Genomic DNA, 25,054 nt, shown 5'->3' with positions numbered 1-25,054 from the left:
GAGTTGCAACGCTATCTAGCGATATTCAAAGGTCAGAGTTCACATTTAAAACATGCATACATCAGCGCTTCATTGTTCATTTGAATGTCTGGAGTTTTTCAAACGTTCAATTGCGTTGCTGCAACTTTATGGGACAAAACTATGGATGCTTAGTTTTTCGAACGTTTGCTTTAGATTCAACTTGCGTCAACTTCTGGGCTCATGCTTACGAAAACTTCCGTGTTCTCCAGGATATGTTAACTGAGGACGGATGTATTTTCGGCTTTATTTTCAATAGGTAGGGGGGAGGGGAGGTGTTTGCTTTACGCTTTGGGCTATTAGAGGGCAAGTAACAATATCTGATCGCAGTTAATTCTTTGTTTTTGATGAAGTGCAGGTTGCCCGGACACTTATTCCAATTGTCCTTCAAGGATTTTAATTTCATTAAGGAAGTTTCACAGCTGAACGATCATTTATTTTCTGTTAAATCGACTCCAAAAATAGCTCTTATTGCAATGCTGTATGATGGCGTGTTTTTGTTATAGCAACGGTCGTCTAAACAAACGATTTAATCGCAATTTTTCTAGAGATGCAAAATTGAGTTGGAATTTATGAAGAAAGGCAGACAAAAGAACAACAATTAAGCTTTTATATTGGAAGCTGGATTACATTGTTATTTATTCAAGCCAGGTTTTGGATTTTGGTTATAATGGGGGAAATTACAAAAGGCGGACGGTTCCACTTTTGATTTTTGCATTCCTGCCTTGAGATATTTTAACTGGTTGCTAGGTAGGGGATTACAAAAAATCCATGAAAATAACAGGCTGAATTGACCGTGTATTACAATTATACACGGGCCGATTTGTGTCGCTGCGATTAAGTTGGGAAATATTTTCCATGTTACATAAAACGTGAGTAAAAAATACTGGCTCAGTTATTTCTCCTTTAGCAATTTGTGCTCAATTTTTGAGCATTTCGGTTTAAACTGTAATGTTGAAAGTATTTCTACACACGTGCGTTATAACAGGATTAACTAGTATTTTTTTGCTTTTTGTTATGACTAGAGATGATTAAGATTGGAAATTGTATAAATAAGCGAAGGAATTCTGTCGGCCTTTGTTGTTTGCGAATGTTGTTTATATTCGGGAATATAGCAACCTGATTCCACAGCAACTATATATTGTATTTGGGGGTTACCTAGTTATATTTTTGTTACGATGTGCGATTTGTATTTATTCTTCAATTTTTCGCGTGACTAAACCAGTTGACTTAATTCAGCTGCTCGTAAGCAAAAGGAAAATTTTGGATATTCTCTTGAAGCACTCTGTTGTTAATTCGTTTCAGATTGAGTCCTTGTGTTTTGAATCTTCTATTGAGACGAACAAGTTGCCAATTGAAATTTGTCTATCTTTCTATCGCCATCTTTTCTGTCTACATAAACAGCTTTAAATCAATCTTCGAACCAAATCAAAATGGTGAGTGAAATATTTTGTTGATGGTGTTAACAAAAACATCAAAGAATGATTTATGATAGGTTGAAGAGCTCAGTCTGTTATATGTGGCAGTAAATAAAATAGTGGGCCAAGTTTGGGTTGGCAGAAGTATTAGATGGCTCTTCTTGCTGAGCAAACAATCATTGCTTTTAATAAAAGCCTAGCAAAAACACTCGGCACACCATAAGCGCTTGAGCGTCTTCAGTTGCAATTTTAAAGTAATAGTGATAACTGGAATCAATAAATGATCAACCCAGAATTAGGTAATTCAAGATTTTCAGGACATCAAAATTGTTTGCTAACACGGCTAAAATTTCGCATGTGTGCAGAAAAAGTACCCTAGGACTGTCAATGTTCTCTTGGACTAATTTTGTAAATTCAATAACAATAGAATTGTATGCAATTGTTTGCTCTAGCGTGAATGTATCTCAGTACACGTTGGACAAGCCGGAGTCCAGATGGGGAATGCGTGTTGGGAGTTGTACTGTCTGGAACATGGAATTCAACCAGATGGACAGATGCCGAGTGATAAGACGATTGGGGGAGGCGACGATTCCTTCAACACCTTCTTCAGTGAGACCGGGGCAGGCAAACACGTACCTAGAGCGGTGAGTCGGCTAAAGTTAACAAGGTCGGGCTTGTAACAAATTTGGGCTAAAGTTAAACAACTGTATTGAGAAAGTGTATAATGTTGTATCCGACATTTTTACTTTGGAAGATATTGCACTAGTTGCTCGGACAGGTTACTATACAAGGGGTTGCTTAAGGCAGGTAGTTAAAAATATTTCCTAAGTGCATGGGGCACACACCTGTCAAGGTGCGCTGAAGGTGTACGAAGCCTGGTTTTGATAGGGAGAGTTAACTGTCGCCTAGTGGCAGAGATATCTAACAGCTGATGTCTTTTCAGGTGTTCGTGGACTTGGAACCAACTGTAGTTGACGAAGTGAGAACTGGCACATACAGACAATTGTTCCATCCAGAACAACTCATCACTGGCAAAGAGGATGCTGCCAACAACTACGCCAGAGGACACTACACTGTGGGAAAAGAGCTGATCGATATTGTGTTGGACAGGATCAGAAAGCTGGCTGACCAGTGCACAGGTTGGTCACGAAAAGTCAGTCGGTCAAATAATGAAAGTAGCCCAATAGTTGATGGTTGAGGTAGGATTTGAATCCGATTAAAGAGTTCATTCAATTCGTTGATAATTCAGCTGTCGCTTGTTTCCAGGGTTGCAAGGATTCCTTGTCTTTCATTCATTTGGAGGCGGAACTGGATCTGGATTCACTTCTCTCTTGATGGAACGTCTCTCGGTCGACTACGGAAAGAAATCTAAGTTGGAATTCTCTGTCTACCCGGCACCGCAGATCTCGACTGCCGTTGTGGAACCCTACAACTCTATCTTAACCACACATACTACGTTGGAACACTCGGACTGTGCTTTCATGGTTGACAATGAAGCCATTTACGATATCTGCCGAAGGAACTTAGATATCGAGCGACCGACATACACCAATTTGAACCGATTGATCGGACAAATCGTGTCCTCGATCACTGCTTCTTTGAGGTTTGACGGTGCCTTGAACGTGGACTTGACTGAGTTCCAGACCAATCTGGTACCGTACCCTCGAATCCATTTCCCGCTTGCAACGTACGCTCCTGTGATTTCGGCTGAGAAAGCTTATCACGAGCAACTGACAGTTGCCGAGATTACCAACTCTTGCTTCGAACCCGCGAATCAGATGGTGAAATGCGATCCCAGACATGGAAAATATATGGCATGTTGTTTGCTGTACAGAGGTGATGTGGTTCCGAAAGATGTCAACGCTGCGATTGCGACCATCAAGACCAAAAGGACCATCCAGTTTGTAGACTGGTGTCCTACCGGATTCAAAGTCGGAATCAACTACCAGCCCCCTACTGTGGTTCCAGGTGGTGATCTGGCCAAGGTACAAAGAGCTGTGTGCATGTTGAGCAACACCACAGCTATCGCGGAAGCTTGGGCTAGGTTAGACCACAAGTTCGATCTGATGTACGCTAAGCGAGCATTCGTCCACTGGTACGTGGGAGAGGGAATGGAAGAGGGAGAATTCTCCGAAGCCAGAGAGGATTTGGCTGCTCTGGAAAAGGACTACGAAGAAGTCGGAGTTGACTCGGTCGAAGCTGAAGGCGAAGAGGAAGGCGAGGAGTATTAAGTTGCCTAATTACGTAATAGCGCTGAATGAATCTTACCTAATCAACTTAATTTCCCAACGATAATTTGTATACTTGGTCACTATTTTAAAACAAAATACGAATGTACAAGTACTGTAATGGTTCGTAACAACGGTTTCTCTATGCAGATATTTATTGTTGAATCTTGAAGCATGCTTGCTAACTAGCTTAAATACCTACTTCGTGTTTAAACTGTTGGCCGAGATTGTGCAATAACGATGTTTTTAAACGTCTCAAGAACAGATGGACATTTTAAAGTTGCAGTGTAGTAAGTTGATTTCATGTTTGTATGATCACTATACCTGATGAACAAAGTGCAATAAACATGCGAACTAAAGGCGTTTTCAATTCAACTTAACCATCTTTTAGCAGAGGCATCCTTATGCAACCGTGAAGTTGAAAGACCGTAAACTCGGAATAATAGTATATGAAGTCATTTTTAATAGCATCTTTTGGTTTTTTATTTCGTCAGGGTTTTTGTGACAATTTTTGTTCATTCGTGCATGCAATTTCTACTGAATTGCATGCGTGACCGTCATTTTGCAGTCCTAGTGGAGCGAGTTTTTTGTTTATTCGCATAAATAAGTTTTTGGTCGCACGTGACTTTTACCTCACTCTCATAAATTGACTTCAATTAAAAGAGATAAGATCAAGTGAGTGTGTGTCACTAGCTAATAAAAGCAGCAATAAGTTAAACAGATTCTTAATTGAAATATAACAGCATTTAAATGGAAGTTAATAAATGGAAGTCTCTTTTCTGGTCCGTTTCTTACAATATTTTAGAATGCAGATCGAAGCGTCAATTTTCTGGCAATCTGCCAGCTGTGTTTTATAAATTCTGGTTTGAAAGCTTCAATTTTTTTACAGTTTTTGATTACAGTATGTTTCCTCATATTTCTTCGGAAGAGGTTTTTTTGTATTTGCTTCAAAAATTAAAAAAATAACGGAATTGTTTTCTCACAACTCCGTCTGATCAAATACTAGGCTTAGTTCTAGAAATCATAATGTCGGACAGCTGAGTAAGTGCTGGCCATGGCCATGTATGATAAATTGGTAAGGAAAATTGGTGAAAGCTGAGGACAGCAGTTTTAGTGATGTGTATTTTGTTGTTCCAGGTCTTCAAGGAACTGTGGCAGTATGTGTGACCTTTTTTCAGTAAAGTTTTTTGGTTTAAGATTAGAGATGTAACCATAGTGAAACCAATAATGAGTAACCAATAATTTTATTGCAATATTTTTGCAAGATGTTCATTTGGACCCTCTGTTCCCGCGGTACCGTACACACATTAAATGCATACGTAACGCTTTTTTCATAAACAGCAGTGTCTTCGCCCCCACCACCACTACAGCACACATACAGCAGAGATACACACATGCACGCGCATATTTGATGTCGAGAAATTCAAACTCTCGGATCTTGGTATCCTTTCCAGCAATCACCGGCAGTGTAGAATACAGAAAAACTGCGTTAACACTGCAAAAGAAAAAACTTGAGACGTCTGAGATGGAAACAAAAGATAGCCATGTAGTAAAATAGGATGAAGTGATCCTGTAGAAAGGTGCAGAATATTAACATCTCTCATCATTGTTTGATGATATCATTTTGCGTTGCTTAGACTTTTTGCATATTGACTGTTTGATTCGGCATAATCAATTTTAGCCAGAATTTAATTGCAATCACGAGACTTTGCAATGATTTCAAATACAACTAGTTTCCAATACAACGCTTTTCTTTCATTGATCTTTTTCTAACCAATGCAGATCTGTCTTCGTCAGAAAAAAAATGCGAGTCTTCAAAATGCTTGTTTGCCAAAAATTTGGTGATTTTGAGATTAAATATTTTTAGCGGACTATCATCCGTACAGTGTAACAAAACTAATTTTTGCCCACTGTCGCGCAACAATGTCGTTTTGATGAATTGATATCTGATTACTTTTCTATGGTTATCAAATGACGAGCTGTTTTGCCGAGGAATACTCAAAATTTTTTAAATTGGTTGCTCGTCAGCATGAACTGTAACCAGAATTTTAAATTAGGATCACAAATCTCGATTTTTCCTCGTTTTCAGAAATGCTTTCATTCACAAAACAGCTCGTCAAATGCTTGCTTTAACATTTTTGGACCATTTCTCGCTCGTTTAAAACGCAAGTGAGCACGTCTTCCCAGACTTGCTTTCTGACTTTTTTTGCTTATGTTATTTACAGAACGGAACAACTCAAGGCTTAGTAATGACAGGTCCGATTGGCTTCATAAGGATTTCCAAGGAAACCTATTCAATTGTTGTCAGAAGGTTATGGTCTTTTGACTTTCGAACTTTCGAAATAAAAATGGATTATTGAGCTTTGCCACTTTTTCCTCACTTTTTGGGTCAACTTGTAGCTTGAGGTCAGCAAAGACAGTTCGCGTCGTCTTTCTACTGGTTGAAAATGTAATGTTTATTGCGGTTTTGTGTTTTCAGTAATGGTTTGGGTTAGAAAAGACGTTTCAAATGGCAATTCGATAAAAACTTATAAATTGTTGTCTGCGACAATCTGTTCCGGAATTTAGAGCTCAGTTTTGCAACTTCTCCGCTTTTGTTGAACAATACATTAGATATTTCAGTGGGCATTTTGTTTGTTCGGTGATTTGTCTCTAATATATGAAGTTAATAAGCTACAAAATTTTTTTATGCTGAGATAATGTCTCCGAGTTGCTGGTCGGATGCGTAATTTATTGATATATAGTTCGATTTCATATAGTTAGTGCTATCTCTGTAATTTTTCGCCTGTTTTGTCTTTGTTTCACGATACTTTTTCACTGGAAGTTTATTTTTGATCAATAGAATTCTAGCCTGTACGACTTGTTGCAGAAAAATTTTTGTCGCAGTTCTCAAAGATGGCCATGCTATTCTATACATAATTATGTCAGCTTGCAAAAGATGTGTCTTCCTAGTTTCTAATCTCCGCCTAGAGAAACTTTTGAAAACTACTGTCTTTTTGTTAATAGCCGCAAAGCGATAGCTGAGGCTATTATTATACGTCTGTTGGTTTTTTCAATTCCAAGAATTTGAATTGTATTGGGGTTCAAGTCACATTGAAGTGATGATTTTGGTCATGCCGAAACAGGAACAAAAAAATGAGTATTTTTGCGGCGCAAATTTTTTTCACTCTAATTTTGAAGTAGTGAGAAACTAGCGTTGGAAAGAAAATCGCTTAGTCGCTTGTGGTTTTACGTTCGCTTACGACAATTTGACTTTCCCTTGTGTTTGATTTTCCCGATTGTCAATGATTTTACCAATACATTCATAGTCAATTTTTGGTCTATGTTTTTAGTCAATAAAAATTCTTTGAATTGTTTCAAGACTTGTCCTATGTTTTTTATTGCGCCAAATTTTTCGTTACGAGCATTTGTAGTCAATCATTTCAAATCTGCTTTTAATTCGTTTATGAAATTTGACTGAAATGAATTTTGCTCGCCATGTCTTTTTCATTCTTAATGTAGCAATTGCTTTGGTTCATTCTTTTGATTAAGTTTTTGGTAACGCGTCTTTTTGAGACTGCGGATCTACGAAGATTTTGCGGCTATTTTCTGCGAATCTGCCAGCTATGTTTTCTCTTTAAGAATCGGCAACATTGTCATGCTTGTTAAAGTATTACTCACTTTGAAACGCTCTTTCCAACGCTGTTTCGAAAAGTCTCATGCTCTCTCATTGTTTTTTTCGACAACCAAAATGGCTAACTATTCAATAATTTGCTGGTGAAGATCTTTGTAAGAAAAAGGAAAAATATAGCGGAAGTGTTATCTATATTCAAAAAAAAAATTGTTAAATGTATGGCAATGTTTTGCAACTCCATAACTCCATATCTTCTGCAGAGAAAAATAATTTGAAATCAAAAAATTTGTGGCAAACGGTTTCGCAAAATTGATGAACTGATGGTCCCTCTCTGCGCCATTGGAAGCCTTAAACAAATGGATGCACGATCATGGTCTATAGTAATTTTTAGATTGGATCATTACACCACGCAGTCTGCTTGTTACCGCACTACTGCAGTTCACGTGGTTGTAAGTTGGAGTCTACATTTTGTGCAGATTTGTCAGCTAAACTTCTAAAATTTAATTAAGAAAAAAGTGGTCTCAAAGAGTAAGTATCTTGAAAGATCTGATATTTATATTTTGGATCTTTTCCGTTTGTGCTCCCCATTTACATAGCACGTGCCATTACATTGTAAATCACTATGTAAAAATATGGCACGTGCGTTTGGGGGTGCAAATATGCACCCACTAAACTGGGGGGGGGCACAAACCGAAAACATCCTAAATATTATATGTAGTTTGAAGGGTAAGAGTGGTAATAAACTCGTAGTCAAATGACGAAGCAGATTTATTGCTAATTTGGCGTTAACGTGTTTTCGCCGGGAAGTTATGCAACTGTTGCTATTGTAACGAGAGCTGGTTAAAAGCAGTGTCAAAATTGAATTCGATTTTCACTTTAAATCTGAATAGTGGCCTATAATAACTTCTAATAAAGTCATCGTACGAACCTTGGTAAGCTTATGTTTATCTCTCTACTCCAAGCTCCTCCTCCTCCTCCTCCTCCTCCTCCTCCTCCTCCTCCTCCTCCTCCTCCTCCTCCTCCTCCTCCCCCTCCTCCTCCTCGCTCCTCCCTCCTTATCCTCCTCGCTCCTCCCTCCTTATCCTCCTCCTCCTCCTTATCCTGCTCCTCATCCTTATCTTCATCTTCCTCCTCCTTATCCTCTTCCTCCTCCCTACATCTCCCCCAGGTACAAAGTATATGTTGCTATGTAGCACGTTACTATGTAAAACATAGCATGCGCGCCTGGGGGCGTAATGAATATTACCACACGGTTGTTGTGGCCACCGAAAAGTTATCAAACTCCGAGGTGAAGCCGAGGTTTTATGATAACTTCGAGTGCAATAACAACCGTGTGGTAATTTTTTAATCAACACCTGTTGCGATCCTGTTTGTTTTTACGACTCGAAGAGGAGTATTGAGATTCTACAGGTTTTTTAGTAGAAAGCAAGTTTGTTCATGACTTGAATTTTAACTTCCTTCTGTTCGAGCATTTAGCTCCGTTTTTGATTGTTGACTTGTTTCCGAACATTGGACTTTAACAGTAGCTTCGTTTGTAAGGTATAGTAATTAGGAAATGCTGGAAATGTTCAAGTTTAAGAGGTCATGGTGAGATTTTTTGTTCCTATATAAGTCACCCCTGATTATTTAAACTACACCGAACAACCCCCCTTCCAACACCTACCTACCCCCCCCCACCGCCCCGCACCCCCCCCCCCAACTTACCACCACCTACCCCTACCCCCTCCCTTCACCTAGCTACCCCCCACCTACCCCCCCTCCAACTACCCCAGCACTTCCCACCTCGCCAACCTATCTATCCACCTACCTACCCACCCACCACCTACCTCCCCCCCCCCGCCCCAACTAACCCCCCCCCCCACATACCCCCAAAATTACCCCCTCCCTTCACCTAACTACCCCCCCCCCAAGTACCCCAGCACTACCCACATCCCCAACCTATCTACCCACCCACCCCAACTAGCTCCCCCCGTACCTAAAAGATTGTCGGCATTTTTAAAACTTTAATGTGGTTTGTTGGGCTACTTTTGTTTTTTTCTCTTGTCTGTTTTGATGGTCTGATTTCGGTAAGGTTAGGTTAGAGATTATAATGCCCGACGATTCGAGTCGTTTCCGGTATTCTACCGGCTATGATTTTTATACTACAAGTTTATCAAACTGTTTCCATCATTAGACTACGAGTTTATCACCACTCTTTTATCGCAACCGTTTACTTAGTAATATTGGCGATAAAAGTGTGATAAACTCGTAGTCTAATGCTCAAGTGTTTTTCCAGTGTCGATCGGGCATTAAAATTTATTACATTGGCAGTTTATTTAACTGCTATTATCGCAACAGGTGTTGATTAAAAGATACGAGCCCACTTAGCTGGGGGATGCAAAACAGAATAGATCCAAAATATTTTTGAGCCTTTTAGCTCACTAGTCTCCAAGTTTGCGATTCACAGAAGCTGTTTTGGAGACGTATTATACTCATGGTGTGAAGGACGGTTCCTTACGTCCCCCAGACCCACACCCCACCCCTCACTTCACCCCCCCCCCCCCCCAATCCCCACCTCTGCACATCGTTCAGACCGTAAAGACGGCGCCCCATTCAGTCCCAAAATTGCCCCCCCCCCCTTGTACACCATCTCACTCGCTGCGCGCACCTCACGGCCCATTAATAAAGCTAAAGCTAGCCTCCTTAAATCGTAGCTAACTATAACGACGAAGCCAACCGGTCGTTTGAGAGCATTTCGCCCGACGCTAGCCGGTTATGTTTATATTTGAGGTGTTTTTTTAGGGTTATACTTTAGAGGAGGTCAAGAAGTTCTACGTTACAGATACTTAATCTTTCCGTCATATGATGAATAGCTCCTGAAAAGTTCAATTTTGTGACACCATATCACTTTATTAGTAAAAATGTCACTGCTTTTTTCAGATCAATTGTTCACTTATCAACCTTTTTGCTGAACACGACTGTCTCAAAATGAGTGGCTCCAATGCCCGTTTTACTGCTCTTAGCGAGGATGAAGACAACACAGATTTCATGACACCATCTGGTAAGATTTTGGATTTCTCCCTTAGTGCCCCTCTCGTTATTTTCGCGGGAACATTATCTGTCAACCGCAAGAGTGCGTGCAATTTTATAAAAAATAATTTGATATGAATTGATGTTCTTTCGATGGGGTGTTACGGAGGCGGGGCAGCATTGACGGGAAAGAATTGATTTTTTTGTATACTCCTACAGGTTGAATTCATGGAGGTTGAAAGTCGGAATCTTGGTACTCCCATGCACACCGGTAGCAGATTATAAGTAAATCCTTTACGTGCTTATTGGATATCTCAGAAGTGGGGGAAAAGATCACTTCATTTCTAATAACAGGTAGCGTCTTTCGCCCAGGAAAAAAATAACGTTGCGATCTTGAGGGTCAGATAATTTTAATTGGGGTGATCATTAAATAGAATTAGTCCTAAGCAAAATAGACCCCTTTAGTTCTCGATTGGGCTTACAAAACACGGCTTACAAGTTGATAACAGAATTGAATTCAAGTTTCAATGAATGTAGCTGGAATTAAAAAGAGCGACCACAGAGGGATTCGAACCCCCAATCTTCTGATTCGAAGTCAGACGCCTTATCCGTTAGGCTATGCGGCCTTGATTAAGAGAGCTTCGATTTGTTAATTGAACTGATTATTATTTTTTTAAAAATAGTTTCTGAGTAGACCCCATGTCCCAGGACTTAACCCATGACCCCATGCCGTATCGCTGAACATTTTATTTCTCTCTTATGAAATGAAATAGCTGCCATGGTAATCGATATTGAAACTATATAGCTATTTAGAGCTAGGCTGGGAGTACATAATCGGTATGGAATGAGTTTCTTTGCTTACTTACAGTCGAACATGCTTTTGGGGTGTCTTGAATAGCAAATGGAAGCGTTTTTAATTCATCCCTTTTGTCCCTAGAAAGGTCAAGATGTTTTACCTGTTATCCTTGCTTGGGTTGTGGGCTCTTTTCCATTATAGCTGCGCCAGCTTTGAGGGAATGAAGCTTCCATCCCCCACTCACCATGAAAATACTATTATGGTGGGACTATATTAGGGAAAGAGCCGGTATTTGAAGTTGGTCGAGGTTTTGTCCTTATGTATTTGCCTCCTTTCAAAATTTACAGAACACTAGAAAAGAAGTTCTCAGATTCCAGTTGTTCCTTTTCAGAAAAGGGCATCTATATGATTGATTAATAGTCACATGATGAACTCGCTTTAACGCACAATGCAGCACTTGTCATAAAATGTTTTGAAAAGTTCTGCATTGCAGCCCTTATTAGTGCCCTCATCTTGAAGTTATAATTTTTTAAGACCTTCTTAATTGTAGGAATCTCGAAAATCTCTGCTTGGTACTTTGTTATATCACCAACCAATTTTTAGTCTGTAGCATTCTACTATTATACAGGTATACAATTTCTTTTTTGACAATTGATTCCCTCGAGATATACTAATATTTTTTCTTGATCATGCAAAATGTTTCACGTCCTGTACTCTGCAATTTCACTGAAGTTCTCTTTAGGATCGGGAGGCGGTGGCCGACAAAAGAGCATCCATCATCCGGTCACGTGTTTGTTCCATGTCCTGTTCAGAACTCTTGCTGTGCTTGTGTACATATTCTGTCAATGGTTCACAAGTAGCTTCGTGATTGCTTTTGTGGTCATCGCTCTTCTACACTCAATGGACTTTTGGACAGTGAAGAACGTCACTGGTCGACTACTAGTGGGTAAGTTAGTTAATGGTAATAGAGAAATAGATTTCGTTTCATTTTCAAGAGTAAGTTCGCGGATATTAATTAAAAACGCCAAAAAACTGCTCTTTTTGTGAGAAAAAGGTCGGAAAGTGGTTCTTATTTTGCGAGAGAATATCTTGATAAACCTTTGGGGGCTTAATATGGGTGTTCGACAATTTTTACTATAAGTCGAACAGTAGAAATGTTTTAGCTTTTGTTTGAACAGTTTCTGATCACGTTTTTTAACCACGTTTTCTCCATTCTAAACCGTTTGTAGTATTGATGTTTGCATACCCTCTATTATATTTTGATGTCTCAAAAATATTTGTGTTCTCGGTTTTTTTTCTATGCAATGTTTAGCTCCCAGGAAGCTTTTTGATCATTCATTCATGTAATCATGAATTGCGACCATGAATTCAGCGAAGTGGATTTTTCTTGTTCAAAAGACTTCTCTTAAGCTAAAAATGACTCCTTCGTACTTTTATTAAAGTTTTTTTAGGTCAGCTGAGGATATCTAATTCTAATAGAAAGGTGTTGTTTTTTTTCGGTTAGGTCAGCTGAGGATATCTAATTCTAATAAAAGGTGTTGTTTTTTTGGGGGGGTTGCCTTCAAGAGCAGTTTAAAAAACCGGATTTTTTACTTTCCTTGTTTTTAACACTACGTGTTTACATAAACAGCGACTGGAAATCCAACAGCTATTTTTGTTTACTCATTTTTTCTCAATCGTCAAATGGTCTCCATCAGTGCTCTTCGGGTTTGTAAGATTGCTAATTTCTCTCAAACAAAGTTCGTAGCGAATACATTAATCCTGCTGGTTTCGTGCGGTTCTTAGTTTGACCTGCCAGTTCACCCTCCTTTACTTCACAACCCCTCCGAATAGCCAATAAAAGATAATTAAACATATTTTTTGAACTTGGAAGACAATCAAATTTCTTAATTCATGTACAATTTTTTCTTCATTTTGCTTATATGTATCTTCAATGTGATCGTTAAATACTGATTTTTATCACTTTGTGGGTAAAATAATGAAAGTATTCGTTTGATCATTTTCTAAGACACGAGTAGAATGCTATGAAGTTCTCGACTCTCAAAAATTTGTGATTTATCAAAAATTCTCTTAAATTTGTGACGTTTTAAATGATCAGTATTAGTTAGATTCAATATTTTTAGTTCATTTCTCTATTTCGATTTTTTAGTTAGTTCGATATTTTGTTTTACATTGCTTTTTAATGACCAAATTGCGAACAAATGCGCGCTTTTCCATTCTCTCATGACGGTTTTTAATTTGATTTGTTTGCAAATTAAGGTGCCCTGTTGTTATTGCAGGTCTTAGGTGGTGGAATGAAGTTACTGAGAGTGGCGCGAGTGAGTGGTACTTTGAAAGCAGACCGAAGAACGAGAGACATCTCATATCTGCATCAGAGTCTACTGTATTCTGGGTTAGTTTTTTATAATGTGAGAGCTTGTTTACTTCCAGAAGAGCAGCATTGGGCTCATTGCCATTACAGCCTCACGCAGAAATATGGGGCTTAAGCTTGGTATAATGAGAAGGTTGAAATTGTACATCAAGTATTGTAAACACAGCCTGTTTTACGCTGCTTTTCTGCTCTGCTGAATGGTTTTTTGAAATTTGTATGCGTACAGGTTGTGCACGCAATCGTTTGTGTCCCCGAAATTGTAGCAGTTAATTTTCTATGTTGAACTAAATACTTCTTTCAATAGCAAGAGTTTTTTATTAACGCCTAATAGTAGAGTACAGATTCTGTTTATTCATTCTATTTATCTGAGTCAATTGTCAATTTATTCAATGTTGTGAAAAAGTTGTACTATGTTGATTACTGTTTATTTGATTTCAGGTAGCCTTGATTGCGGCTCCCTCCATATGGTTCTTCCTATTCCTCACAACTCTCTTCTCAATGAAGTTTGCCTGGATGATGATCGTGCTGCTTGGACTATCGGTAAGTCAGATTTCCACGAAACAAGTGCAAGCAATGCGGACTAAACATGAGATTCACCTCAGTGTATGTGTTAAATTTTAAGTTGTGCTCAAAAGAATTTTGTAACAATTATTTGGTGCAAAGCAATAAAATCAACGCAAACAAAGCACCTAAAGCAGACAAAACGAAACGAGGAGCCTCGATAGATGCCCTCTCCATTGTGTTGTCTTTCGTCGCTAGCGTATGCAATCGTAGTGCTAAGTACTCTTAGAGACTTGTGATTGGTCATTTCTCGAGATGTTGCCTGTAGATGGTTTTCAACTTGGTTGCCAAGATATGTTATCACATCTCTCCAAGCGCGGCCACTTGTTCCATTGACATCTGGAGCAATTTCGCTGATTGAAATTGTGCCATTTTCTCCTGGTTGCAGTACTGCATGCCTAAGGATTCTGTCCCACAATGTTTTGTCTACTCTGCTCGTTTCCTTGAATGAGTCAGCCGAAGTTTCAAAAATTAGAATGACACCACAGGCCTTGAAATTTTTTCGTCACATCGACTGACAAACAATACCAAGTTTCAAAATCTTTTGACTGCGGTGAACCTCAAGGGTAAATTTTGACAGTGTTCCTTATTAATAGCCGCCTCATCTTCTCAGCCGGCTATTATAGCGCTCCTATTTTTTTTTACAATTCAAAGAATTTGAATTGTATTGGGGCGCTGTCTTTTTACGACTCGAAGAGGAGTATTGGAGAAGTCCTTTTTTTTTTAATCAATTTATTGGAGTGATTTTTGAAGCGGGAAATAAAACTCGTGAAAAAATTTGGAGTGATTTTGGTGCTGAACAAAAGTGAAGAGCGGAGCGAAAAGAGAGTGGTTTTTATTCATACCGCTGTTTTTGAGAGAGCGAGAAATTGATGTGTGAAAAAATTTTCTCTAAGCGAGCGAAATTTTTTTGTTTACGTGCGGCTTTTAAAAGCAGTTTTTTGCAACTTTTGATGGTTATGAGGTTTTATTATAATTTTGCATTAGTTTTAGGTTTGTTTTGATAAGAATTGAAGGTTTCATGTAGTTAATTTGATTTTTAATGCTAATTTGGAGGTTTTTGATCGGTTTTGCTGATTTTTAGATGAAATTTAATGATTTGTTACCTGTTTTTTTTTGTTTTACTGCTTTAAGTGGGATTCGAATAGAAGCTTGTTACTTAAGGAATTGTTAGATACCAATTGATTAACGTTTTGTTGGAATAAATCATTTTTTTAAGGAAAAATGACAGAAAAATTGAGAGAATTTTAAACCATTTTTCTCATTTTTTGCAGTTTTTCTTTTTTTAAATCTTACACGAGTGTCTTACACACCCTATTATAACTTGCCCATTTTATTGCGAGTTTTTCATTGCTCTAATTGCAAAAGAACCTTATTCGGCTTTATGTTTCCTTCTACTATTAAAAAAATTCATTTATTTTTTATAGTTTATTTGTTCAATTTTTTGAATGCCATTTCTATTCATCCTTAATTTTTTATGGCATTTGTGGAGGTTTAGGGTTCACAATAGTTGTTCTAGTTGTTTAGTAATAAGTATGGGCAATTTTGGATATGAATCTTTTTGGAAATATGACAAAAGAATGGCGAAAATTGGAACTATTTTTTCAAATTTCTTTTGCAGTTTTTCGTTTTTGTTTCTGTTTTTTAGACAAGTTTCTTAGCCTATTATGACTTGCCTATTGTTTTGCGAGCATCTATATACCCTATTTGCTGAAAAGAATTTTTGTTTGGATTTATATGATTTTTTAATATTAAAAAATTTACTTTTTCCAGTTTTTTAGTGCAAGTTGTTTTTAAGAGCTTTTTTTAATAATTTGGCCTCAAGTATTTTTAAAACATTCACTTAATTGGTTTTAGTAAACGCTAGTTGTTTTGATGAAGTAATTTTGGCAAAAATAGTTATTTCGGGATCTTCATTTATAACAAAATTTGATCAGATTTTTTTTTCAGAGTTTAACAGATTTGATTTTTTTTGTTTTTACTTTTTTGTTTTACGGTTTGGTTTGGAGATAATCGTAAATTAGTGGAGGCAAATTTTTTCTGATGAGTAGTTGGATGGCGGTTAAATAGATTTTCACTTCGAGTCGTTTCCGGAATTCTTCCGGCTATGTTTTTTTTTTAAGATCTGTTCATACATTTTCATGATTTTTGAAGTCAAATTGGAGTAGTGATTTTGGCCACGCCGAAACAGGAAGTGGAGCGAAAAAGCGAGTGGTTTTGCGGCGTGAAATTTTTTTCGCTCTAAATTTAAAGTAGAGTGAGAAAACGGTGTTTGAACAAAAATTCGGTTTCTCGGTAGTGGTTTTTTGTTCACATGCGGCAATTTCACTCCGATTTTTACTGTTTTTTCGATTTTTTGGATCGCTTTTTTTTCTAACTAGTTTTCCCAATCCATTCACAGCCCATTCTGGACCTAGTTTTTTGTTAGAATCAAAATTACATGTCTCACTAGTGGTTTTTTGTTCTCCCTAGCAGCATTTTGAAATTGATTTTCTGTTTTTTTTGTTTTTTTTTCATCTGATTTTTTAGAAATGGTTTTCCCAATTCACTCATTGTCCGTTCTAGGTCTAGTTGTTTGTTAAGTCAATGAAAATTCTTTGAATTGTACGTCAGGACTTGTCCTGCTATGTTTTTTACTTCGTCGAATAAAAAAATTTTTCGCTTTACCTCATTTTGCCGCTTTTTCAACATTTTGCGTGATATCTTTTTGACTTCTCTAGGCTAGTTTCTCTCTTCTCTCATTCTGCTAAAAGTGATTTTGAACATCAGTTGCTCAGCAAAGCAATTCAAAATGAACAGAGTCAGTATAAAAAATTGAAGTCAGAAGTAGAAATGGGATAAACCCATAAAGCCCAATTTTAGATGCCCGCTATTTGAACGTCGTTCCTATAAGTCTTAGTTACGATCTCTAATGCTTATTGGTATTGATAGTAGCCCCTGTAGCCTCTCTCTAAGAAACAGAAGTACGTTATCTTCAACTACGAAATGCCATCAAAATAAATAGGACTTAAAAAATGTTTTTGTACAAAAATCTTTTTTTTTTTCAATATCTTCTATTCTTTCAATCCCAATCATGCTTATTGGAATCAACGGCGGCTATTTTCCGGCAATCTGCCGGGTATGTTTTCCGTATAGATGAATGACCTACCCGACATATTTGTCAATGAATCTTTTTTCTGATCAGTGACTTCTTGGCCTGAAAAAAACGAGATCAATGGTAAATCACGAGGGTGCAAGTCTATATGCTGTATTCTTAAAGCTCTGACGGTGTCTATGGGTATGTTTCACCGAAAGTGCGGAGCTAAAATTTCTTGTTGGGCTGGGGTTATTTTCGGTGGAGGTGACTCCCCCTCGTTTTTGTTGTCCCACATTAAACTGTTTTGCCCACCCAGTGGCGCTAGCTTCCCTATGATTTAGCCACAGATAATTATCTTTGCAAAGGTCAAATGTGATTCTTAACTATCATTGCAACGTCATATAGGATATTTATATGATGGTACCGTACCCTATGTGATTTTTATCTGTTTACCTGTGGATTTCTTAAGAATTTTGAAGGCCGCCAGAAACTTACATTTGTAAATCATTTTCAAATCTTTCGTGTTCATAGTTGAAGCTTTCTGTATTTTTAATTCAACTCTATCAGAAAAATGTGAAAATCTTTCGTTGATCTCGTTTTGTCAAATATGTTGATGCGTTTTTATCATCGTCCAGATGTTGTCCAGATATGTAATGGGATATTAAAATTCGGCAAAAGCATATAAACCGGAAAACCCGCCAAATGCATTACAAGCGGCAAAGAAATTAAATTAATGCAAACAAGACCTGTACCAGACGAAGCACCTAAACAAGCTCTTAAACCAGACAGACAAGCACCTAAACCAGACGAAAACAAAGTGAGCCTCGATAGTCGCCCTCTCCATTGTGTTAGCTTCCTTCGCTTAAGCGTTCAATTTTCGTGCTAAGTACTCTTCCAGACCTGTGATTGTTCGTTTCTCGAGATAATGACTCTATTTAGTCGCCAAAATATAGGTCGTTATCACATTTCTCCGAGGGTGGTCACTTGTTCCATTGATATGTGCATCAATTTCGCTGATTGAAATTGCAGCATTGTTCTCTGGTTGCAGTGGTGCATGCCTCCGGGTTCTTTAGGACAATGATCTGTCCGCCCTGCTCGTTTCCTTGAATGGGCCGACCATTTTGTCGATCTTCTTTACTGAATTTTTGAAGGCCATTTTCAAATAATTTTTGAGCTTTCTTTGTCCATATTTCAACTTGATCAGAAAAATGTGGAGATCATTCGGCGATACCTTTTTTTGAAGTGTTGAAGCGTTTTTATCAACGTCCAGATCTTTTAAAACCTGGCTATCAAGCCAGGAAATTAAAAAAGAAGTATGTCTACATTTATGTTTACATTTCACAATAGTAGGCATGCATTACAATAGATTATTAAAATCCGGCAAAAACAGTTGAACCAGAACAAAAGAATCGGCATGCATTACAAGCGGCAAAGATTTTAAATTAATGCAAACGAAGATCATAACCAGACAAAAATCACAGTCGTCTTCTCCATTGTGTTAGCTTCCTACGCCAGCGTATGCAATCGTAGTGCTAAGTACTCTTCGATACCTGTTTTTGGTCGTTTCTCGAGATGCTGCCTCTAGTTGGACGTCATTTTTCGCTAAAATATATGTCGCTATCACATTTCTGCGAGGGCGTTCACGTGTTTTGTTGATATATGTGTCAAATAACTGATTGAAATTGCAGCCTTTTTTCTGGTAGAAGTGCTGCATGCTTCTGGGTTCTGTCCGAAAATATTTTGTTCACTCTGCTCGTTTCCTTGAATGGATTGCCGAAATTTCAAAACTTAGAATGAGAACAAAAACACTTTAGTTTTTTTGTCATATTTGACTGACAAACATCGGGGATTTGTAATACCTTGGCGAAAATTTGAGTTTCAAGGGATCACTAGCGTTGGACCCCAAGGGTGGCAGTGTTCCTTTTTCCAAATAGATATATCACCTACATTAATTATTTGTCATTGTATCTTTGTTCTGACCAGTTGACTGATCGGCCTGAAAAATGAGATCAATGGTAAATCAAGAGGGTGCCAAGTCTATATGCTGCGTTCGTAGAGCTCTGAAGGTGTCTATGGGTATGTTTCACCGAAAGTGCTAAGCTATATTTTCCTGTTGGGCTGCGGTTATTTTCGGTGGAGGTGGACTCCCAATAGCCTCGTTTTTGTCCCACATTAAAATGTTTTGCCCACCCAGCAGGCCTAGTGGTCCTATGATTTAGCCACACAGTTTTATCTTTGAAAGGTCAAATGTGATTCCTCATTATCGTTGAATCATCATAATAGGATACTTATATGATGGAAACCTAAGTGATTTTTATCTATTTACCTGTGGGGGTTATTTTTTATCCCTTTTTGGAGAGCTAACTTTTATCTTGTGATGTGACGTATTGGTAACTAAATAACTTGAACTTTATACATACTCGAAGGAAACTGCATTTTAGTGTTCATGTTCTTTTTCCGCTTCTCAAGAAACGTGAAAAGTTGAAGTTTTTCTCTTTTTGTCGTTCTTCTTTACTGAATTTTTGAAGGCCATTTTTAAATCATTTTTAAGCTTTCTGTGTTCATATTTTAACTTGATCGGAAAAACGTGGAGATCATTCGGCGATATCATTTTTTTGAAGTATTGAAGCGTTTTTTTTATCAATGTCCAGATGTTTTGAAAACCTGGCTATCAAACCAGGAAATTAAATTAAGAATTATCTCTACATTCCTGGTTATTTTTCACAATAGGAGGCATGCATTACAAGATATTTTTAAAATCCGGTAAAAACAGTTAAACCAGAAGAAAAGAATCGGCATGCATTACAGGCGGCAAAGATTTTAAATTAATGCAAACGAAGCACATAAACCAGATAAAAATCATAGTCGCCTTCTCCATTGTGTTAGCGTCATACGCTAGCGTATGCAATCGTAGTGCTAAGTACTCTTCGATACCTGTTTTTGGTCGTTTCTCGAGATGCTGCCTCTAGTTGAAGGTCAATTTTCTCTAAAATATATGTCGCTATCACATTTTTTCGAGGGCGGTCACTTGTTGTATTGACATCTGCGTCAAATTAACTGATTGAAATTGCAGCCTTTATGGTAGAAGTGCTGCATGCTTCTGAGTTCTGTCCGACAACGTTTTGTTCACTTTGCTCGTTTCCTTGAACGGATTGCCGAAATTTCAAAACTTAGAATGAGAACGAAAACACTTTAGGTCTTAAGAGTTTTCTTGTCATATTTGACTGACAATCATCGGGGATTTGTAATACCTTGGCGAAAATTTGACTTTCAAGGGATCACTAGCGTTGGACCCCAAGGTTCTTCTTTACTGAATTTTTGAAGGCCATTTTAAAATCATTTTTATGCTTTCTGTGTTCATATTTCAACTTGATCGGAAAAACGTGGAGATCATTCGGCGATATCGTTTTTTTGAAGTATTGAAGCGTTTTTTTTATCAATGTCCAGATGTTTTGAGAACCTGGCTATCAAACCAGGAAATTAAATTAAGAATTATCTCTACAATCATGGTTATCTTTCACAATAGGAGGCATGCATTACAAGATATTTTTAAAGTCCGGTAAAAACAGTTAAACCAGAAGAAAAGAATCGGCATGCATTACTGGCGGCAAAGATTTTAAATTAATGCAAACGAAGCACATAAACCAGACAAAAATCAGTCGCCTTCTCCATTGTGTTAGCGTCATACGCTAGCGTATGCAATCGTAGTGCTAAGTACTCTTCGATACCTGTTTTTGGTCGTTTCTCGAGATGCTGCCTCTAGTTGGAGGTCAATTTTCTCTAAAATATATGTCGCTATCACATTTTTTCGAGGGCGGTCACTTGTTGTATTGACATCTGCGTCAAATTAACTGATTGAAATTGCAGCCTTTATGGTAGAAGTGCTGCATGCTACTGAGTTCTGTCCGACAACGTTTTGTTCACTTTGCTCGTTTCCTTGAATGGATTGCCGAAATTTCAAAACTTAGAATGAGAACGAAAACACTTTAGGTCTTAAGAGTTTTCTTGTCATATTTGACTGACAAACATCGGGGATTTGTAATACCTTGGCGAAAATTTGACTTTCAAGGGATCACTAGCATTGGACCCCAAGGTTGGCAGTGTCCCTTTTCCCGTATAGATATTTGACCTACATTAAATATTTGTCATTGTATCTTTTTTCTGACCAGTTAACTGATCGGCCTGAAAAATGAGATCAATGGTAAATCGCGAGGGTGCCAAGTCTATATGCTGCGTTCGTAGAGCTCTGACGGTATCTATGGGTAAGTTTCACCGAAAGTCCTAAGCTAAAATTTCATGTTGGTTTGGGTTTATTTTCGGTGGTGGTGGACTCCCCGTAGCCTCGTTTTTGTTCCACATTAAAATGTTTTGCCCACCCAGTAGGGCTAGCTTCCCTATGATTTAGCCGCACATTTCTATCTTTTGAAGGTCAAATGTGATTCCTCAGTATCGTTGAATGATCACAATAGGATACTTATATGATGGAAACCTAAGTGATTTTTATCTGTTTACCTGTGGTTTTTTTTATCCCTTTCTGGAGAGCTAACTTTTTATTTGTGATGTTAGGTAATGGTAACTAAATCGCTTGATCGTTATACATACACGATGTAAACTGCATTTTAATGTTCATGTTCTTTTTTCGCTTCTCAAGAAACCTGAAAAGTTGAAGTTTTTCTCATTTTGTCGTTCTTTTCTGAATTTTTGAAGGCCATTTTTGAATCATTTTTAAGCTTTCTGTGTTCATTTTTCAACTTGATCGGAAAAACGTGGAGATCTTTCGGCAATATCGTTTTTTTAAAGTTTTGAAGCGGTTTTATCAATGTCCAGATGTTTTGAAAACCTGGCTATCACACCAGGAAATTAAATTAAGAATTCTCTCTTCATTCCTAGTTATCTTTCACAATAGGGCATGCATTACAAAAGATTATTAAAATCCGGCAAAAACATTTAAACCAGAAGAAAAGAATCGTCATGCATTGAGAGCGGCAAAGCTATTCAATTAATGCAAACAAGGCACCTGAACCAGACAAAAACGAAGTGAGAATCCTGGTTAGTCACCCTCTCCATTGAGTTATTTTTGTTGCTAGCGTGTGCAATCGTGATGCAGAGTAGTCTACAAGACTTGTGAAATGGTCGTTTCTCGAGATACTGCCTCTAGTTGGTTTTCAACTTGGTTGCCAAAATATGTTTTTGCATTTTTCCCAGGGCGGCCACGTGCTCCATTGACATCTGCGGCAATTTCGCTGATTGAAACTGCAGCATTGTCCTCTGGTAGCAGTGCTGCATGCCTAAGGATTCTGTCCCACAATTTTTTGTCAACTGTGCTCGTTTACTTGAATGGGTCGACCGAAGTTTCAAAACTTAAGAATGAGAACGAAAACACCACAGGTCTTTAGGTTTTTTCTCATTCGACTGACAAACAGCAAGTTTCAATATCTATTGATTGATTGTCGACGAATCAGCTGCGGAGAGCCTCAAGGGTCAATTTTTGCAGTCTGTCTGTTTTCTTTGTGTGCAGGCAAGAAAGCGCAGCTGTAAAAATATATTGGAAATGCTATTGTTTGGAGCAATGAGAACAGGTTATCGAGCAAAGCGAAAATTCAATTTCGATAAGTTTAAAAGCGTGCAATTTCCTCTACAAATAAATCAAAAACAGCAAATTTTGCTTCTTCACATCAATAAACCGTCGCACAGAAAAAGCACTTCAAATACCTGGGCCTATGGTTTTCAGTACATTTATCGTGGGACTATCACTTTAGTATTGTTCTATAAGAAGAAGTTAATCAAACGTTTTCACATCTAAATAGATTAATTCCATGTGAAGCAAACAGTCGATTGTTAGTGATAACAGCCTTTAATATGGATGAAATTTTTGGTGTGCCAGTAAAACTATCCTCATGCAAATGGAAACGCTTCAGAGAAATAGTCTATTATGGATACGTTCAAGCAGTCATTTTACTGATAAAGATTACAATGATTTTCTTCGATCTGTAAATGTTTTATCAATCTCATGTCAACTTGTCTTCATGGATTCTGTGATTTAAAACAAAATTGACAGGTTAACTTCCACTTCTGGAAAATCAATTTTTTGGAAATGAGAAATGGGCATCTCAGAAAATGATATGACGAGAAAATAGTTATATACTCAGAAAAAGGTTATTGTCAGTGTTTGATAGTTTTTTTTTCTACCAAGTTACACGCTAAAACAATTCGATATCACTGATGCGTGATTTTCCCAATTATGATTCGTTTTCGACTCCCCCCAAATTCAAATGAGTGGTCAGAGAATATCTTTGTTTGGCTAAGAAGAAGTTTAAGTACAAATCATACCCATATGGAAGGACAGTGTTTGAGAGAAATCAAATTCAACCCCGGTTAGGGACTTACTAAGCCTATTATTGTATTCACTAACTGTCTATATTTTAATCCTGCAAAAAGTTTCTTATTAGAATTTGCTTAATCCTTAGATAAAATTGCCCGACCACCGACAAATAGTTTTTTTTACTATGGCCCGACAAACCTTTTCACTATACCTTGACGCTAAGGAAGAACTTTTGACTGCGCTGCAGAAAAAGGAGAAATCAACAGTTAGTCACCTATTTTTCTTTCGTGCTTATCAAACTCGACTCAGTATGTGAGATGCTTATTTGGACCCCGCTGACTCCATACAGCTCAATAATTACAAAATGGCAAAATGAAATTACATTTATGCCGGCAATTAAGAAAACAGTTTACAATTTTAACGCAGTTTAGCCTTTACTATCTAGTAAAAAAGGTTGATTTTTACTCTGTACTCGTGATGAAGGGCGTTCTTGTTGTAATTTATTAAGTTATCATTAATCCTTGAAATCATTAAACGAAATCAAGGTAAACTGACTTTAATGACAAGCTTCGAAATCTTTCTGGTTTTTTGTTATTGACTGCTTTTTCTCGCATATTTCTGGACAAAAGCTACAGCTTTGTGGCTCTGTTACAGGTGACGGCATCGAACTTATACGGATATACACGTTGCAGGCTGGGTTCCAAGAGAACCATTTCTGGCGCAGCTGCTCAGTTCCTGGGTAGACAGGTCATCAATGCAGGTGTAGCCGAGATGCAACAGCAGTCTTCGTCCAAAAGTCAGAAGTCATCATCGATGGCGTAATCATCCATATTGTTTAGATGTTTGTTTTCGTTCATCAGAAATATCATGGGTCAATTACTGTTTTTGTGAAAACATTCAGTGCCTCTTTGCGAAAAGACTTGTAAAATATTTAAATGGTGGTTTGTTGTCTCAGACTGTTTTCATTGTGAATTTTAAGACAGTTGGGCTTTTTCCCATTCCAGCCCCCCCCCCCCCCCAAAAAAAAAAGAATAACTTTGTGTAAATAGGTCTCACGAATCTAAGAGGGGCTATAATGGGAAAGAGCCGACAGTTGTAACATTGGCGATAAAAACAACTCCCTGAATAATGGCAGATTTCTTGTTCTACCGTAAGGATGGTGAATAAATGAATAAGGATAGTTTTGATTTTGTAAAATATGATGCGCAGGTGATATTTTAACACATATCATATGATTACAGATTACTACTTTCCCTATTGCCAAAAACCTTCATGCAAAAAAATTCTGGCAAACCCCACCAGATATATCCGGATGTCTTTTACGTAAGGGGATGAAACTATTGGGCCCTTCTGTAAAACTTTTACAGCAAACCTTAGGTTGTAATTTTCGAGGTTTTAGTGGTTAAAGGTCAGATAATAGCAAGTTCGTTAAAAGGTGGCGGAGACGAGAAAAATGAACTCGTTTCAAAAGGTGACTATTGTCGAGTGCATCTGGATAAACTTTAAGGAGCTATTTAGAGCTGGGCTAAGAAGCTATAATTTCAAGCTCAAATTTGAATTAGGGCTCCATAAGCAGCTCATATGATCGAACTCTAACAAAATAGTACGAACGAAAATGGGTTGAATAGAACTTTTGGTATTC

At 37.8% G+C, this 25,054-nt stretch overlaps 2 protein-coding genes and 1 non-coding gene across 3 annotated transcripts; 2 read left to right on the top strand and 1 right to left on the bottom strand.

Moving 5' to 3' along the window:
* The first annotated feature begins 1,218 nt into the window (after positions 1-1,218).
* Positions 1,219-4,023, top strand: LOC142348185 (tubulin alpha-1A chain-like). Its single transcript, XM_075399428.1, has 4 exons — positions 1,219-1,454; positions 1,889-2,080; positions 2,380-2,575; positions 2,703-4,023. The coding sequence occupies exons 1-4, from the start codon at positions 1,452-1,454 to the stop codon at positions 3,665-3,667; spliced, it is 1,356 nt and encodes a 451-aa protein (XP_075255543.1). The 5' UTR covers positions 1,219-1,451; the 3' UTR covers positions 3,668-4,023.
* Positions 4,024-10,168: 6,145 nt separating this feature from the next.
* Positions 10,169-24,697, top strand: LOC142348651 (Golgi apparatus membrane protein TVP23 homolog B-like). Its single transcript, XM_075400080.1, has 5 exons — positions 10,169-10,317; positions 11,825-12,028; positions 13,362-13,474; positions 13,892-13,993; positions 24,067-24,697. Exons 1-5 carry the CDS (start codon positions 10,245-10,247, stop codon positions 24,232-24,234), a joined length of 660 nt encoding a protein of 219 aa, XP_075256195.1. The 5' UTR covers positions 10,169-10,244; the 3' UTR covers positions 24,235-24,697.
* Trnar-ucg (transfer RNA arginine (anticodon UCG)) lies at positions 10,840-10,912 on the bottom strand. Its single transcript has one exon. It is a non-coding gene; the product is annotated as a tRNA-Arg (tRNA).
* Positions 24,698-25,054: the final 357 nt, after the last annotated feature.

This window comes from Convolutriloba macropyga, chromosome 10, assembly GCF_964194025.1.
Source record: "Convolutriloba macropyga chromosome 10, txConMacr16.3, whole genome shotgun sequence".
Lineage (NCBI taxonomy): Eukaryota > Metazoa > Xenacoelomorpha > Acoela > Convolutidae > Convolutriloba > Convolutriloba macropyga.
The sequence above is the reverse complement of the archived record's forward strand: the minus strand, read 5'-3'. Positions and strand labels throughout refer to the sequence as shown.

What these genes read in the sequence shown, in the direction of transcription:
- LOC142348185 (XM_075399428.1), top strand. An exon ending in GCAAACACGTACCTAGAGCG is followed by an intron (nt 2,081 to 2,379) that starts GTGAGTCGGCTA and finishes ATGTCTTTTCAG; the next exon opens with GTGTTCGTGGACTTGGAACC. An exon ending in GCTGGCTGACCAGTGCACAG is followed by an intron (nt 2,576 to 2,702) that starts GTTGGTCACGAA and finishes GCTTGTTTCCAG; the next exon opens with GGTTGCAAGGATTCCTTGTC.
- LOC142348651 (XM_075400080.1), top strand. Translation starts at nt 10,245, where the DNA reads ATGAGTGGCTCCAATGCCCGTTTTACTGCTCTTAGCGAGGATGAAGAC. An exon ending in AGATTTCATGACACCATCTG is followed by an intron (nt 10,318 to 11,824) that starts GTAAGATTTTGG and finishes AGTTCTCTTTAG; the next exon opens with GATCGGGAGGCGGTGGCCGA. An exon ending in CACTGGTCGACTACTAGTGG is followed by an intron (nt 12,029 to 13,361) that starts GTAAGTTAGTTA and finishes TTGTTATTGCAG; the next exon opens with GTCTTAGGTGGTGGAATGAA.